Below are 18,968 nucleotides of genomic sequence, written 5' to 3' on the forward strand. Positions count from 1 at the left end.
GATTTGAGGGATAAGGTAAAGGAGTTAAGAATATCTGAGGTTTTACATAAATTCATCAAAACAGGAAGCTACATTTATAGATGACCTTTACTATCATATCACAATGAAAAAGCCAAGAGTGTTGGAGAATTTAAAGAGCCTTATGATATAAGGGAAAGATTCATGGATATAACCAGAAAGACAGGTAAGGCCCAAAACAGGAAGAATCTTGCAGGAAGCTAAAATTCTGAAGCATTACATAATAAAGAGCCTTGTGGGCTTTGAGCAGGAAAACCACCTCAAGGGAGGAATGTTCATGAAAATAACTCTGGTAGAAGAATAAAGGTGGAAGACTAGTGATTTCAATGGATGATGATGCCATAAACTAGGTAAGAAGGAAAATGACAAGGGAGAGTCATTGAAAATAAATCTGACATACAGTGGTTGTGTTTCATTATAGGGAAGGAGAGAGGGGAAACAAGTGGAAACATAGCTTTAATTTTTAACATTATGGCAGAAAATCTAAAAGTATTATATAAAACAATCAATTTTAAAAAAATAAATAGCTGATCAGGGAAGAAAATGGGGAAAATTCACAGAGGTAAAAAATGACAATTCCTTTGGGGTGTGTGAATACTAAGATTTTCTAGTGGCATAATGCTTTTGGTACTAAAGTGAAAGCAACAAAACAAGAAAAAGTCTATGGTCTACACAAACTGGGAAGTCTAACAAAACCCTTCTCAAAAAACTGGAACCTCAAATAAGGGACCCAAAGCAAAAGGGTTCATTTGAATAAGTTCCTTCACCATTGAGAAAAACAGTGAAGAGAATGTAGTGGAGGTTAATATCTCCCCAAAGATATGCCAGGTTCTAAATTCTCATGAGCTGTGAATGTAACCTTTTTTGGAAAAAGAGGAAATAGAAGAGGAGGCGGCAAAGTGATCACAGAATCACAGAATGAAGTGATGGGGCCACAAGTCAAGGAACATGGTGACTCCAGTCACCAGAAGCTGGAAGTAAGATAACGAACGAATTCTCCCCTAGAGCCTTCAGAGAGTGTGGCCTTGATGACACCTTGATTTCAGACTTCTGGCCTATGATGGAATAAACTTCTGTTGCCTTAAGCCAATCCATTTGTGGAAATTTGGTGCAGCAGCCACAGACAATGAACACAAAGAATTTGCCTCACTCAGCCTTGTTTTGGGGTAGGGATGGACAGACTGTGTGTCCATGAAAATTCTTCGCCTTTCTGTATGACTGGGGTCAGGCTTTCTTAACACACTCTCTGTGGCCCATGACTGAGTTCAAAGTAGGTCTGGGTTGACAATGTCTCCAAGGAGAAATGATCCTTAAAACTGGGCTTCAGATTGGGCGTGGTGGCTCATGCCTGTAATCCTAGCACTCTGGGAAGCCAAGGTAGGATGACTGCTTGAGGCCAGGATTTTGAGAACAGCCTGAGCAAGAGTGAGACCCTGCCTCTACTAAAAATAGAAAAATTAGCCAGGCATGCTGGCACATGCCTATAGTCCCAGCTACTCAGGAGACTGAGGAAAGAGGATCGCTCGAGCCCAGGAGCTTGAGGTTGCAGGGAGCTATGATGAAGCCACTGCACTCCAGCCTCAGGCAACAGAGAAAGACCCTGTCTCAAAAAACTAAACAGGCCAGGCGTGGTGGCTCATGCCTGTAATCCTAGTACTCTGGGAGGCCGAGGCAGGCGGATCGCTCAAGGTCAGGAGTTCAAAACCAGCCTGAGCAAGAGCAGGTCCCATCTCTACTAAAGATAGAAAGAAATTAATTGGACAACTAAAAATATATATAAAAAATAATTAGCTGGGCATGGTGGTGCATGCCTGTAGTCCTAGCTACTTGGGAGGCTGAGGTAGTAAGTAGGATTGCTTGAGCCCAAGAGTTTGAGGTTGCTGTGAGCTAGGCTGATGCCATGGCACTCTAGCTGGAGCAACAGAGTGAGACTCTGTCTCAAAAAAACCCCCACAAGCCCATAGTATGGCAAATTTCTGGGGAAAGAACAACAACAAAAAAGAGATAAAAAGAGGTAACAACAGTACTCTTACACACATGTTCCAATCTTACCTTGTGTTTGGGCCTCGTTCAGAAACAGTTTTAGCCTCCTGCTCCGAAGGCCAAATACCTTGGCTGCTTCATACAGAAGACCTTGGTGGGTGAGCCCATTCTGCCCAAGTGGGTTTTCAAGCAGGAGAGTGCCCACGGTTCCCATTAAGCACTCTGTGGAAGAAAGAATAAACTGGATTAAATCCTGAGAGTCCACTATCTCCAACAGAGGTGGCAACTACAGACAGCTCTAATGGGCAGTGCTGAAGGCTTCTGAGGCCAGCAGTGAGTACAGAGCATGCGTGTGACAGCCGGAGGTGCAGTCTATGCGGATCAGCCTTAAACATTTCATAGAGGGAAAGGGGAAAAGAAAAACTGAGTTATATAACAGACATTCAGTATAAAGTCAAGTGGAGAACCTAAAGACTTCATTAAAAATATGCACAATGAGGATCCTAAAAAATTAGGAAAAAATAAATATTAATCTAGTCTCTTGATTAAGGAATGGTTACAAGTTTTCAGAACATTGTCCAAGAAAAAATAAAGTAAAACTACAAATTAACATGTTTTGATGCTTAAACAATTCCGTTTCATTTAGTTGTAATTGTTACCTAACCAATGTATCTCATTGCCTGACTATGCCATAAAGATGAGGGTTTTTCTACATAAACACACCACGAGAAATAAGCCTGTGGATGTTCCCAAAAGCAGTGGCGAGAGCCTACACTTTAAATCACTACATTGAAGCTGACTCAAACATACACGTAAGTTAAGAGATTTGACCATAAAGGAAATCTTCATGCCCAGCACCCCACAACCTGACTGCTGCGGGGAGGCACGCACCTTGTGGCTCAGCGTTCAGGAGCTGCAGGTTGATGTATTGACAGAGAAGAGTACTAGGACTGCTGATCAGAGAAGGAGCTGATCCTGTAGTCACACAGAGTGTTTTTCCACTAAGACTCAGTAAGTCAGTTTGGTTCTGTATTTCTAAAAACAACAATTTTTTCAGGGTTAGATAGCTCAGAGCTGAAGAATTCCCTTCCTCCCTCCCTCCCTCCCTTTCTTCCTCTCTCTCTCTCTCTCTTTCTTTATCTTATCTATCTATCCATCCATCCATCTCATCCATCCATCCATCCACTGAAGAGAGGTTAGACATGAGACATTCACTTTTCTTACTTAAATATTAAAGAAACTATCATGTATCTTTTTTTTTTTTTTTTTTTTTTTTTGAGACAGTCTCGCTTTGTTGCCCAGGCTAGAGTGAGTGCTGTGGCATCAGCCTAGCTCACAGCAATCTCAAGCTCCTGGGCTCAAGTGATCCTCCTGCCTCAGCCTTCCAAGTAGCTGGGACAACAGGCATGTGCCACCATGCCTGGCTAATTTTTTCTATATATATTTTTAGTTGGTCAATTAATTTCTTTCTATTTTTGGTAGAGACGGGGTCTTGCTCAGGCTGGCTTTGAACTCCTGACCTCAAGCTATCCGCCCGCCTCAGCCTCCCAGAGCGGTAGGATTACAAGCGTGAGCCACCACGCCCAGCCTAATTTTTTCTATATATATTAGTTGGCCAATTAATTTCTTTCTATTTTTAGTAGAGACGGGGTCTTCCTCTTGCTCAGGCTGGTTTCGCACTCCTGAACTCAAGCAATCCATCCGCCTTGGCCTCCCAGAGTGCTAGGATTACAGGCGTGAGCCACCATGCCCAGCCTCATGTATCTTTTCATACTATGCTTTCTGCTTAATTTTTTGTGTGTCAAAAAACATTGCCTTTTGTATAAACCAGGCTTTTAATGACATACAACAGTAGGAAATCTTAATGTTGCAAAATAAATGGCATAATATTAATGACTTAAAATATAAGGCAAATTGTTTTCTCCCCTTTTAATATTTTCTCTGTATACTGTGGCTCCTCCTAAGATTTCCAGAATTTTAGGAGGAGCCTATATCAGAATCCCAAGCTTCACCATGAAAAGCTTCAATAAGAAATGATAATTACAGTTGGAAGGTTAAATTGACTCTTGAAAAGATTCAAAAAAAACTAAGACACAACACATGTAGCATAATTTCATTTAGATAAAATTAACATTGCTTAGGGCTGTATACATAAATGACTAGTATTGGTTATGATAAGAGATAAGTGCACTGGGCACCCTGCAAATATTGAGTGGAAGTGGCACATATGAGACCGGGCAGGGGCCGTTTCTCAAGGAACAAGGAACCTGCATCACCAAGTGGCTGGATGCCCATGCCCATGCCCACAGCCACATGGTCTCCTTTCTCAACCACAACTGTGGCCTCATGGGAAGTGACCAGACAAATGAGAAAGAAAACATTTTGGGTCTGCAGTTATAGATGGTTCCGTATAACATCCTGTACCATTGAAAGTAGACAACTGCAGTCTTACAGCCCCACTCTGACTCTGGGTGGCCCTAAAGAACAGTGGTGGACAGAAATCCTAACAACAGGCATGACTTTGTTCTGTGCAGCTGGCTGTTCATTTTGCTCAGGAGGAGGAATCACCAGGAGTGGATCTACACTGATTCACAGGCATTGACTAATGGTTGGACTGAATGGGAACAGTTAGGGCTCAGAAAGAATAGACTGGTGACAAGTAAGTTAGGGCAAGATATATGTGGACAGATCTCTCCAAATGGGCAGACAGTGTATGAATGAGGATATAAAAATCGGATGGACAATATGATTCATTCTGTCCGTAGCCACTGTGTCCTTGCCCAATGGACTGATAAAGGGGCCATACAGGTGGGGAGGAAGGATACTCATGGGCTCAGCAACATCACTTGCCACTCCCCAAAGCTGATTTTGCTACTATGTATGTCACCTTCCATTAGCAGTAACCATTACTAAGTTTCTAATATTGCATTATTGCCAGGGGAGATGAGCCAGGTCCCCGATGGCAGGCTGGTTATACTGGATCATTTCCATTGTAGAAAAGGCAGTGCTTTGTCCTTACTGGAACACACATGTCTCTTGAACATGGATTTGTCACTGTTGCCTGTAATGTTTCTGTTCAAACCCACCAACCATGGACTTAGAAAATGCCTTATCAAAACATACACTGGGGAAAGGACACCCTTTTCAATAAATGGCTGTAAAAATTGGATTGCCATATGCAGAAGAATGAAACTGAACCCCATCTCTCATCATATCCAAAAATCAATTCAAGATGGATTAAAGACTTGAATGTGAGACCTGAAACTATAAAAATACTAGAAGAAAAACTAGGGAAAACTCTACTGGACATTGGTCTAGGCAAAATTTATGACTAAGATCTCAAAAGCTAAGGCAACAACAAAAGTAGACAAATGGGACTTAATTAGACTACAAAGCTTTTGCACAGCAAAAGAAATAATCAATAATGAACAAACAATCTGTAGAAAAGGAGAAAATATTTGCAAACTATATACCCGACAGGGGACTAATATCCAGAATCCACAAGGAACACAACAACAAAAAACCCCTAAACAACCCCATTAAAAAGTGGGCTAAGGAGGTGAATAGACAGTTTTCCAAAGAAGACAAATGGCCAGCAAGCATATGAAAAAATGTCCAACATCACTAATCATCAGAGAAATACAAATCAAAACCATAATGAGATCACCTCACATCAATCAGAATGGCTATTATCGAAGACACAAAAAATAACAGATGTTGACAAGGATGCAGAGAAAAGGGACTCATATACTGTTGCTAGTAATGTAAATTAGTGCAACTTCTGTGGAAAACACTATGGAGATTTCTCAAAGAACTAAAAATAGAACTACCATATGATCCAGCAGTCCCACTACAGGATACCTACCCAAAGCAAAAGTAATCACCTATATATAAAAGATATCCGCACTTGTATGATTATCGCAGCCCTGTTTCACAACAGCAAAGACATGGAATCAACCTAAGTGTCCATCAACAGTATTCGATAAAGAAAATGTGGTATATATACACAATGGAATACTATTCGGCCATAAAAAAGAATGAAATTATGTCTTTTGAAGTAACATGGATGGAATTTGAGGCCATTAAGTGAAACAACTCAGACACAGAAAGACAAATAACATACATTCTCCTTTATAAGTAGGAGCTAAATAATGTGTACACATAGAAGCAGAGCATGGAATGATGAACATTGGAGACTCAGAGGGTGGGGAAAGAAGGGGGGTGGCTGATGGGAGGTTGCTTGGTGGGCACAATATGCATTGCTCCAGTGGTGGATGCACTGAGGCCCTAACTTCACCACAATGCAATATGCTCATATAGCAAAATTGCACTTGTACTCCATGAATGAATCTATCTCTCTCTCTCTCTATATATATATATATAGAAATATATAAAGGGAGAATGTCTCATTCACCAACATGGCATTCCACACATCACTTCTGACGACAGAACTCATTTTTTAGCAAATGAACTATGGCAAGGTGCTCAAGTTCAGGGAATTTGCTGGCCATACCATGTTCCCTACCATCTGAAGCAGCTGATCTAATAAAATCGTGGAATGGCCTTTTGAAGACTCAGTTTCAGGCCGACCTGGGCAGTAACACCTCACAGGGCTAGAATATTATCCATCAAAATGCTGTTTGTGCTTTAAATGAGAGAAAGGTAGACTATGGCCCAGCCTGGCTGCCTATGTACCTAAATAAGTAAAGTTTTAATAAAACATTGCCTTGCCCATTGGTTTACAAATTATCGTGGCTGCTTTTGTATTACAATGGCACAGTTAATGGCTCCTACTCTAAAATGTTTAATATATGCCCTTTGAGAAAGTTTACTGACCTCTACACCCTAACTCATAGACCCATATATGGTACCATTTCTCTCACACACAGCTAAGATTCAGGGTGCAGACATCAAGAGGGAGGATAGATGAAAGTGGTTCATCTGTCAGCCTTAATAATCCACTCTACTTCTTTGATCTCTGCTAGTTTAGAGGTTTAGTTCCTAAGGGAAGAATGCCTCTCACCAGGCAACAATGGTTTTGAGAAAGCTGAGGGGGGCGTGGGTCCTACATTGACCAATAATGGTAAACTTCTCCCTTCTAAATCCTGTACAGATTACTCTGTGGTCAAGCTATTATTCAGAACCAGGCCAGCCAGAGAATCTGGGAAACAGTTCTAGCTTAGCTACAGCGACATAGGATGAAACCACCACTGTCCACCCCCCGTGATCTTGGCATCTATACATGGTTCTGTGAACCATATTTAACTTCCAAATAAAGACCCTAATAAATTAAATCATGCTTTCACCTCTTCCTTGTACAACTTAACACATGCTAATAACTGCATTAGCCAAACCAAGACACAAAGTCACCTTATCCATCTTTGGGTGACAGTAATTTCTCTTCTAGCTGAGTCACACACACCCCTTTACTGTACTTTATACTTTAACATTATCAAGATATAAGTTAACCTATTAAAATATTTTGTTATATGGTAGGGAAATAAGAGAGTAGAAAAATAAGAATTTGTTAGTATGTACACAAATACATCCCTATCTAATAAGAAAGATGTAACTATTACAGTCCTGGGTTTTGTAACTGATCATATGGTTAATGCTTTAATCTATCATTTCCTTCCTGTTACCCATTCCTTAGGCCTTTTGGCTTTAGCAAGTATCCTTCATGATGGGATAATCCAAATCTTTTCTGAAGGACTAGAGCCATTAAAATACCTGCTTATACTGGATTTTCATAGTTGTTCATTCATTTTATCACTGATAAGGCACAGGGGATCTCCTGTATTCTAGACATATTTCTTACCCTTCATTGTATAATCAATTAATCACCCCAGTCAGGACAGTAGCCACCCACTCCATTTGCTGGTTGGTTCACTGGACAAAGCAGCTCAAAGTGACCAAGTGTCAACTTTCGGTCTAACAAAACCATTGTTTTGTTGTGGATCAGCTTGCTGTGTTAAGTGAGACAGTGAGTGGCTGGTGCTCCTGCCACAGTTCTTCCAAATTCTGGCCAGGCACATGTGCAACTCTCAGGCAAACTGCACCAGCAACTGCTTCTGCAGGTCACCTGACTGTCAGTGTCAGATGTGGTTAGATAGATGTGAGATCCAGCCTGTCATTGCTTTTCCCTACTTTTTATCCTACAAGTGGTTTCAGGCAGAGATTCAAGCCTTTCACTAACTTACTCACCAGCTCCCCCTGATGGACTCTGGTTAGAGATTTTTCTCAGAGATCCAACTTGCTTACCTTCTTCCAGACCTTTACTTCCAGCCCCAACTCAGAGAATCAGGAAAAATGCAAAGGTTATGCAGTATAACTGACACCAAATTAAGACCTCCACTAATCCACCTTGTGTCAAAGGATACACATATCCCCTCACTTTCCACGTACCTGTTTTATCATGGAAGACAGTCACCTCCATATTTTTAACACCAAAAATGCTAGTAACAACATTTTTCAGCTTTAAAAGGTCCAACCTATTATCACCTTTTGGATTTTCCAGAAGCAATACCCCACCTAAAAAAAACACAAAAATAAGACTTCATTCAGAAAAAAACTTAAAAAGAAAACGTTAAATTTGGAGGAAAAAATATATGAGGGGGGAGGAGATGTCAAACTGTTTTAATTTTTTTCCTTTTTTTTACCCAAGTATATACTATATATACCCTTAGTCTATGTTTTGGCAATCCTTGATAGATATGGTCCAGGAATAGAACTCTACCAGGCCATCTGTTCTTGTCTTTAATTTATAGATTCAAACCTTTGTATTTATGATCCTCATTTTTCATTTTGTACCATTTAGAAACCCTCAAGGTGCAGTTACTCAAAATACTATTTTTTTTACTAATAGCTCGCTAGTTTACACATATAAAATTGACTTTTGTATGTCTGTCTTATATCCTGTGACTCAAGTTTTTTCTTTTTTATAAGAAACACGATTTTATTCAATTACTTTGGAAACAAACCCTATTAATGTATCCAAAAAGTACAAAAAATGGCCAAAAGTATTTTAAAATAATAGACTTAAAGATCATTTGCAGTTTCTTCCTCATAACATGAATGTTTTCAGCAGGACAATAAATCGTAAATATCATATCATGTTAAGGTAGATGACAGTCTGTGGTTGCATTTGAAGCTATTCCCAGGAAAATAATCTTGTTGGAGCTAGGAGCTTTTCTTCCCAGTTGGTCAGTTGACCCAAGAATGGGCAGTCTTGGAGCTGGCAGATACGAGAACCCTGGCCTTGCTAACATTAGTAATGCACACCCACTGACCAGTCAACTGATTTCTTTCTTCTACAGGGTCATCTGAGATAGCCAGGATGTTGGTAGTGGTGGACTAACTCATATGTCACTAGCTCACATCATCACTGAACTCGTGTAGCAGTTCAAGGATCACATACTATCTGAGGCATTATAAACAGGTCTAAATAAACATATAACCATCATGGGAGCAGCTAGCAGTGGTGCTGGTAAGCAGACCAACATAGTGGTCTCAGGCCACATCCTGAAAACAGTCACTGTGAGCTTCTTATTGGTTCTAGGTGTTCTTAAGTAGATTCTTTTTTATTTTCCACAGGGGCAGCTTTATTTCTCTCTTTCTGATCTGTATGCCTTTTATTTCCCCTTCTTGCCTTAGTTCACTGGCTAGAAATTCCAGTACAAAGTTGAATAAAAGCTGTGAAAACGAACATCCTGTTCCTGATCTTAGGTAGAAAACATTCAGGCTTTTCCCATAAAGGTAGCTGCAGGATTTTTGTAGATGCTCATTATCAAGTTGACGAAGGTCCCCTCTCTTCCTATTTTTCTGAGGGCTTTTATCATAAATGGGTGTTTAATTCATCAAATGGTCTCTCGAAATCAACTACTACAGACACGTAATCTTTTAGTCTGATAATATGTTAAGATACTATTGATTGATTTTTAAATATTGAATCAGCTTTGCATCCATAGAATCACACCCCAATTGGCCAAGATGCATAACTCTTTGTACATATATATAGCTGAATTCCATTCAACAATTTTTTGGTAAGAATTTTACATTTATATTTATGAGTGATATTAGTCAGTTTTCCTTTTCTATCTTTGTTTTTTTTGGTGTTAATTTTTTTAAAAAATCTGGTCAAACTCTTCAGTGAAACGATTTGGGCCTGGAGATTTCTTGAGATTTTAAATTTTGAAAATCTTCTTAATAATTATACAGCCATTCAAATTAATCATATATTAATATTTCATATTTGGTGAGTTGTGGTTGTTTTTTAGAAATTGGTTCATTTCATCCATTTTCTCAAATTTATGTGGGCAGATTTATTTTTTTATTTATTTTTATTTTTATTTTTTTTTTTTGAGACAGAGTCTCGCTTTGTTGCCCAGGCTAGAGTGAGTGCCGTGGCGTCAGCCTAGCTCACAGCAACCTCAAACTCCTGGGCTCGAGTGATCCTTCTGCCTCAGCCTCCCGGGTAGCTGGGACTACAGGCATGCGCCACCATGCCCGGCTAATTTTTTATATATATATCAGTTGGCCAATTAATTTCTTTCTATTTTTATAGTAGAGACGGGGTCTCGCTCTTGCTCAGGCTGGTTTCGAACTCCTGACCTTGAGCAATCCGCCCGCCTCGGCCTCCCAAGAGCTAGGATTACAGGCGTGAGCCACAGCGCCCGGCCTGTGGGCAGATTTATTTACAGTATTTGCTTATCTTTTTTATTTTTGCAGAGTCTGCATGATATCCTGTTTCATTCCAGATATTGGCAATTGTGTCTTCTTTTTTCCTTATTGGTCTTGGTAGAGGTTTATAAATTTTACTGATTTAAGAACTAGATTCTTGTTTTATTTTCTCTATTGTTTTCCTGTTTTCAATTGCATTGATTTCTCTTCTTTATTTCCTTCCTTCTGCTTACTTTGGGTTTGTTTTCTTTTCATTCCACCTAGTTTCTTGAGTTTAGATCTTAGATTATGACATAAAAATGCTCACTCCTTTTAGTCTACAGTACAATTTTCCCTCTCAGCACTGCTTTAGCTACATTACATATTTTGACGTTGCACCTTTTGTTTCACACACTTCTGTTTTTTTTTGTTTTTGAGACTTCTTCCCTTATCATGAAATACGTTGTTTACTTTTCAGGGTATGGAGATTTTCATTTTATTCTGTTACTGATACATAGTTTGACTACACTGTGAACAGAACAGAGAGCACACGCTATATGATTTCAACTCTTTCAACTGGCCGAGGTTTGATTTATGACCCAGGGACCAAGCTATAGTCTATCTTAGCAAAATTCAGTGGGAGCTTGAAAAGAATTTATATTTTATTGCTATTGAGTAGGGTGTTCTATAAATGTCAATTAGATCTTGATTTTCTGTCTAAATGGTCTATCAACTGCTGGAAGAGGCATGCTGATGTCTCCAAATACAAATGTGGATTTGTCTGTTTCTCCTTTAATGTCTATAATCTTGTTTGCAGCTCTGTTGTTATATGCATATGCATTTAGGATCATTCTGTTTTCCCTGTGAATTGACACTTGTATCATTATTTAATGTTCCTGATAATCTTCTTGCTCTTAAGTCTATTTCATCTAATATAAACACGGCCATTTCTGCTATCTTTTGACTACTGTTTGAATGGTATATCATTTTCTACCCTTTTTCTTTCAACCTACTTATATCATTATATTTGAAGGGTCATAGGGTCTCACTGTTGCTCAGGTTGGTGTGCAATGGCACAATCATAGGTCAGTGTAGCCTTGAAATCCTGGACTCTGCCTCAGTGATCCTCTGCCTCAGCTTTCTTAATATTATAGCTGGGACTATAGGTACACACCACCATATCCAGTTAAACTTTTTTTTTTTTTTTTTTGAGACAGAGTCTCGCTTTCTTGCCTAGGTTAGAGTGAGTGCCATGGCGTCAGCCTAGCTCACAGCAACCTCAAACTCCTGGGCTTAAGCAATCCTACTGCCTCAGCCTCCCGAGTTGCTGGGACTACAGGCACGAGCCACCATGCCCGGCTAATTTATATATATATATTAGTTGGCCAATTAATTTCTTTCTATTTTTTTATAGTAGAGACGGGGTCTCGCTCAGGCTGGTTTTGAACTCCTGACCTTGAGCAATCCGCCCGCCTCGGCCTCCCAGAGTGCTAGGATTACAAGCGTGAGCCACCGCGCCCGGCCTTTTTTTTTTTTTTTTTAATAGAGATGGGGTCTTTTTATGTTGCCAAAGCTGGTCTTGAACTCTTGGCTTCAAGTGACTCTCCCACCTCGGCCAAAGTACAGAGATTCACCACACCTGGCCTCTAATGTGATTTTAATAACTCTGCCAATTTCTGTTAATTAGTATATTTAGATCATTTTACATTTACTATAATTATTGGTATTGGTCTTCCATTTAATTTCTTGTTTTTTTTTCTAGCTTCCTATAGGTTACTTAAACATATTTCAGAATCCCAGTTTTTGTCTATGTTTTATATGTATTCCTTGGCATAGGCTTATTACTGAAGTCTACTGGTGTCAACATTTTACCAGTTTGTGAGAAACACGGAAAACTTACCCCTCTTTCCTCTGCCCTATGTGTAATCATCTTAACTATTTCATACACAGGTAAGTCCTCACTTAATGTTGTCGATAGGTTCCTAGAAACTGTGACTTTTAAGTTCCTATAGCACACAGTACTTTGTTTCACTTAAAATCAGTTTCTAAGAACCTATTGATGATGTCGAGGACTTACTGCATATACATTGAAAACTACATCAAACAAGGTTATAGTGCTTGTTGCAACCATGACTTAAGTTCAAGAGGAAGGCAAGTCTACTGAATTAACCTTCATTTTGATGCTCCAGTGTTCTTTCTTCCTTCCTCATGTTTCTGAATGCGCTGCTATCATTTCCTTTCTGTGTTAAGAACATCCTTTAATCATTCTTTTGTGGTTGGTCTGCTGGCAACAAATTCTTTTAGTTCTCCTTCACTTGAGAATGTCTTGATTTTTCCATCATCCTTAAATATTTTTTTATTAATATAAAATTCTAGATTGGCCAGGTGTAATGGCTCACGCCTAAAATCCTATTAAATGTGGAATGTCCCATTTTGAATCAGAAGTGTAGTTTATTATATCTCAAACAAGAAGCAGCACAATTAATCACAGTATGCACCGGAACTAGCAACACAGTGTTGCCATCTTAATGGTAGCTTGTTTATGCCAGCAGCCTGGAGAGCCAGTGGTGGTGAGAGCATGAAAGGAGTTTTACACAGCTTGTTGAGAATTGAATATTTTTCCTTGCAAGAAGTGGTCCAAAGCCTGGAAGGAGTGGTAGTCAGTTGGTACAAGGTGTGGTGAATATGGTGAATGACAGAATGTTTCCAAGTCCATCTTTTATAGTTTGAGCAGTGCAGTTTGTGCAACACGTGGTCAAGCGCTGTCTTGCAAGAGGATTGGCCTGTCTCTGGTGACCAATCTCGGCTGCTTAATCACAAGCATCCTCACCATTTTATCCAACTGGTTGCAGTAGATCTGCTGTAATTGACTGACCAGGTTTCATAAAGCTTTAGTACATAATATCAGCACTGGACCACCAGACACCATTAACTTTTTTTGATAAATATTTGGTTTCGGGTTGTTTCCATACTTCACCTTCATCCAACTGTTGTGCAGAATGCTTGCGATTGTCAAGAAGAATCCATTCCATCACATGTAACAATACAGCGTAGACATGGTTTGCTTTTATGTTGTGACAGCAAAGAAAAGCAAGCTTCAAAACCATTTCTCTTCTGATGCTCGTTTAATTCATGCAGAACCCATCTATCTAACTTCTTTACCTTGCCTATTTGTTTCAAATGGTCCAATATTGTTGGAATAATAACATCAAACCTTGGTGCTAATTCACATGTAGGTTGAGATGAATTCGCTTCCACTACAACTTTCAGCTCATTGTCATCTATCTTGCTGTCAGGTCACCCATTTAGCCTCATTTTCAAGATTAAAATCTCCGGAATAGAGCTTCTCAAACCACTGACCTACTGTGTGTTCATTGGCCACATGCTTCCCAAACACTGCATTGATATTTCAAGTTGTCTGTGCTGCATTGGTTCCATGATGGAACTCATATTTGAAAATAACATGAATTTTTGACTTACTCATGGTTCCATAAAAATTGCTTTAAAAAAAAAAACTGAAAGATAATCACAAGCCAAAAGGCGTTTGAAAGACTGAAAATGTACCTTCACAATAAAAATAAAGCAGGAAATGTCAAAGTGAAATGCCAGTGATGTCACCTGTCAAATTTAGTACTTAAGGAAATCAGACATTTCATACTTAATAACCTAAGCACTCTGGGAGGCTGAGGTGGAAGGATTGCTTGAGCTAAAGAGTTCAAGACAAGCCTGAACAAGAGTGAGACTCCATCACTATTAAAAATAGAAAAATTAGCCAGGTGTGTGGTGCACACCTGTAGTGCCAGCTACTTGAGAAGCTGAGGCAGGAGGATCACTTGAGCCCAGAAGCTGGAGGTTGCAGTGAGCTATGATGATGCCACTGTACTCTACCCGGGGGAACAGAATGGGACTCTGTCGCAAAAAAAAAAAAAATACATAAAAAAATAAAATTTTGGGTAGACAGTATTTATCTTTCAACACTTGGATAATGCTATCCTTTTAACTTTCTGGCCTCTGTGGTTAATGAAATACTGTATCATTCAAATTGTTGTTCCCCTGTAAGTTAGGTGTTGCATTTCTTTCCCTGCTTTCAAGATTTTTCTTGTCTTCAGTTTTCAGAAGTTGACCATAATATATCTCGACGTGGATTCTTTTGGTTTTATCCTGTTTGGGTTTCACTGAGTGCCTTAGTCCATTTAGGCTGCAGTAACAAAACACCATAGCCTGGGTAGCTTATAAACAATAGAAATTTATTTCTCACAGTTCCAGAGACTAAGAACTGGCCAAGACCAAAGTGCTAGCAGATTTGGTGTCTGGTGAGAGCCCATTTCCTGGTTCACAGATGGTACTTTCTTGCTGTGTCCTCACAGGTGGAAGGGATGGCTAGCCCTCTATGGTCTCTTTCATAAGTGCAAAAATCCCATTCATGAAAGCTCTGCCCTCGTGACCTTCCGGACATCCAGAGGCCCCACCTCCTAACACCATCACCTTAGTTAGGGGTTGGGATTTTAACATAAATTTTACAGGGACACAAACATTCAGTCCATAGCACTTTCTTAAATCTGTAGGTTTACATGTTTTGCCAAATTTAGGTTTTCAGTCATTATTTCTTTGAATATCTCTTCAGTCCTATCCTCTTTCTCTTCTTCTAACTCCAATAACAAAAGAATGTTAATTTTTTGTTACTTGTTCCACAGGTCCTTTAGGCTCAGGAAATGTTTTTCAATTATCTGTTGTTAAGAATGGGTAATTTCTACTATTCCACCTTCTAGCTCACAGATTGTTTCCTCTTCCTTCTGTTCTACTCTTGAGCCTATCCACTGACTTTTATTTCAGTTTATATTTTTCAGTTCTAAAATTTCCATTTGATTCTTCTTTTTATCTTTTCTTCCTTTGCTGAGGCTTTGTATTTTTCATTTATTTCTGTTGTGTTTGTTATTGCTCCTTGAAGCAATTGTAGTATGGCCACTTTAAATTCTGTGAGATAATTTTATCATTTGTCATCTTGCTATTTTTATCTATCAATTATTTTTTCATTCAGTTTGAGATCTTCCTGGTTCTTGATATGACTAAGTGATTTTCATTGATACCTTGCTATTTTAGGTATTATAAGACTCTGGTTCTTATTTAAACTCTGTATCTTCACTGATTTTGTCTGAAGTCACACTGGCAGGGGAAACAGGGGCACTGCTCAGTTTGCTTTCTGGTGCGAGTAGAAGTCCAGGTTCACTATCAGCCTCCACTGACACCAAGGTCAGGACAATTTGTTAGTGCTGGGGGTGGCATGGGAGGGAGTTCTCACTCTCTTTTAGGCCTCTACCATTACTTCCAGGCCAAGAAAGGTAGTGCCTCTTTACTGCGCCCGATGTGGCCTTTACTGACACCTCAGGAAGTGGTGGTAGTATGTGGCTTCATTATTGCCATGAATTCATGAGTGGGAAGGATGCTTTGTTATTACCCAGTGGGGACAGAAAGCCAAGCTTTCCATGTGGTATCCACTGACACCACAGGGCAGAAGGGCTCATCAATGCCTAGAAAGGACGAAAGTCCCAACTCCCTGCTTGGTCTTCGAGAAGACCACCATGGTAGCCAGGGGGGTCTTGAGGGTTCTCAACATGGCAAGGATGGACGTCTAGGCACCCCTCTTGGCCTTTTCTGGTATGGGTAATGATGAGGTCAGTTTTTTTCTGTGGTGTTTTGCAGAAGTAGAGCAGTTAAATTGTCTAAAAATTTTCTTTCTTGCTAGCTTGCCTCACCCTTGATCTTTGGTCTAGAGAGAGCAGGATTTTGGGGGGGGCTTTTGCTATACTTGTTGGCATTTCTAGGTTGCCAGCTTATTAAGCTCTAACTTTGGGATATATGAGGCAAACCAGAAAATCCAGGGAACTCATTACTGTTATTTAACTTGATTAGAAGGTCCCTAGCTGCTCTGCTTTCATTATTTGTTTTTATGTACGATGTCCAGATGTCTAGAGGTACTCAGTGGGAAGAATGGGGAAAAGTACATCTACTCCACCACTCCCACAATTGCAAATCCAGTCATTTACTTTAGTGGACTCATTTTGATTATAATTTTAAAAAGTTTCTACCAATTCCCTTAGAATAGCCTTAAAAACATTCACTGGTTTAACTTTAAAAAAAAACCATATATAAATCGTGGAATTTATTTACTCTTACCTTGTTCACTGCCATTTGCACAAATGTTAAGATTGACATATGCACAAGCAGGACTAGGCAGGGATGATCCTTTGGTGAGTGTAATTTCGAGTTCAGACCCCTTTAACTGAACACATGAGAACATATGACTGAGTAACTGCAGCATCTGACTGCAATGTGCTATATAATGTTAAGTAACATCTCAGTAAGAACAACAAGAGCTCTATACAGTTCTGAGAATATATTCAACGTCATGAAAGAGTCAAGAGCTATATATGCCCATTTTTTTCTTTTACCCTGTTCTCTTAAAAATGTAAATCTTTTTTTCTGATTATATAAGTTCATTTTTAAAAAGTCAAATAATTACACAATATGCAAAATAGAAAATCAAGCAACACTGCAACTCGCCCCAATGAAAAGACAAATAGCTGTTTTTGGCCCTTCTTTGTCCTGTTTGTCCCACATAAAGAAGAAATGAGACAAGGAGAAAGTGATTAAATAAATGACTGAGATATATTATAAATGACCTACTTCTGAATTATAAGCCAATATCTTCTTTGTCTTGGTAACAGACTTTCATAGTTATATCTAAAATCCCTCGATGTAAAAATAGAAAATACTACTGTAATTTTTTTCTATTTTAATTTTATATATAACCTACTAACTACTCTAAAAATTAAATGCTTTGAAAGCAAACTTTTCACTTTTTTTTTTTTTTGAGATACGGCCTTGCTCTGTTGCCCAGGCTAGAGTACAGTGGCATCATCACAGCTCATTGCAACCTTAAATTCCTGGCCTCAAGCGATCCTCTCGTCTTAGTCTCCCGAGTAGCTGGGACTACAGGTGTGTATCACCACGCATGGCTGATTTTTCTATTTTTTGTAGAGACAGGGTCTCGCTCTTGCTCAGGCTGGTCTTGAACTCCTGGCCTCGAGCAATCCTCCCACCTTGGCCTCCCAAAGTGCTAGGATTACAGTTGTGAACCACCACACCAGGCCCGCTGTTTGCTTTTAACAATAATTACCAGAATCCACAATATAGACTTTTCTAGTTTAGAAAAATGGGCTCACATAGCCTGTTTATTTCCTGGAAAATCTACTCATGTACCCTCCTGGCTGTGTCAACAGTTCTGCCTTCTCTCCCCCTCCATCTGTTCTGGACTTCCACTCTCTAACGCAACCCACTACCATCCACAGCAATACATCAGGATTGAGTCATATGCCAATTTCTACTGGTAGACAGAATATCAACATGTGACTACATAAAGTTAAAGTAAAACCTAATCTGAAATCTTTCAGTTGTTCAACGTAACTCAGAACTCACCTGTGTTTTTTCTTGAATAAGTATATTATCTGATGTAGAAACTGGATATGGTTTCAAGGGAGCCTTTATGGTGGCAAATATGAACTCGGTGTGGCTTTCTATAACATTATTCAGATACCTTCCTTCAGATGTTGCTTTATAATAAACTGTTATTTCATCAGTTGGAACCAGATTGCACTGAAAGCATATACAGAAAATTTCAAAAGGTAAAGACATTTTGTTAATCAAAATGTAAGGCATTGCTGAAGAAGGGCTGATGATCCCATGCTGAATCATCACAGAAGGGCAGTCACCTGTCCATCCCTCCTTGGGTGATCTATAAGACTAACTGCACTGCAGTATATGATTTGCTTTATGTTCTTTTCCCCACTCTTTGAGGTATGGCATGTGTCTTTTCCTAGCACAACCAGCACCCCATGAATGATGAAACAAACAAATAACTGAGAACCCATTTACAGATCTCTGAAATTCCTCACTCTATCCCCCCAGTTATCTGCTGGAGTGGCCTCCTCAGACCCTGGACCACAGGTCTCAGACATCTGGCCTGAGAAGGAAGATGTGCAGGAGGGAGCTAGCTGTCACTGCCCTCCGTGATAAGGGCATCCTGATTCTCTCATCTGGTGGGGGCTTCTTCGTAGTCCCTCTGCTCTCCAAGCATGGGCTTCTGTGTACCTTCTCCAGTTCCCTAAGAAAAACTACCCTAGATTTGTCCAGACCTACAAATTTCTCCCTTGAGCTAAGGTGCCTTCTATATTGACTGTAATTCTCCCCTTCCTCAGAGATACTCACTGTCATCTCTGATTACCTTGCGCACCAGTCAAGAGGGTTGTTTT

The 18,968-nt window shown here is 39.6% G+C and overlaps 1 protein-coding gene across 2 annotated transcripts in view; it reads right to left on the bottom strand.

Annotated features, from left to right (window-relative positions):
* IARS1 (isoleucyl-tRNA synthetase 1) overlaps positions 1-18,968 on the bottom strand; it is a 75,064-nt gene that overhangs the window by 2,254 nt on the left and 53,842 nt on the right. For both annotated transcript variants that reach the window (XM_012747148.2, XM_012747146.2), the window contains exons 29-33: positions 18,136-18,312; positions 16,834-16,939; positions 8,407-8,532; positions 2,893-3,036; positions 2,071-2,223 (exon numbers count right to left, since the gene is read on the bottom strand). In XM_012747148.2, coding sequence (XP_012602602.2) covers positions 2,071-2,223; positions 2,893-3,036; positions 8,407-8,532; positions 16,834-16,939; positions 18,136-18,312 — 706 coding nt within the window. The remainder of the gene's footprint in view (positions 1-2,070; positions 2,224-2,892; positions 3,037-8,406; positions 8,533-16,833; positions 16,940-18,135; positions 18,313-18,968) is intronic.

Source organism: Microcebus murinus, chromosome 12, assembly GCF_040939455.1.
Source record: "Microcebus murinus isolate Inina chromosome 12, M.murinus_Inina_mat1.0, whole genome shotgun sequence".
In the NCBI taxonomy this organism is placed as follows: Eukaryota; Metazoa; Chordata; class Mammalia; order Primates; family Cheirogaleidae; genus Microcebus; species Microcebus murinus.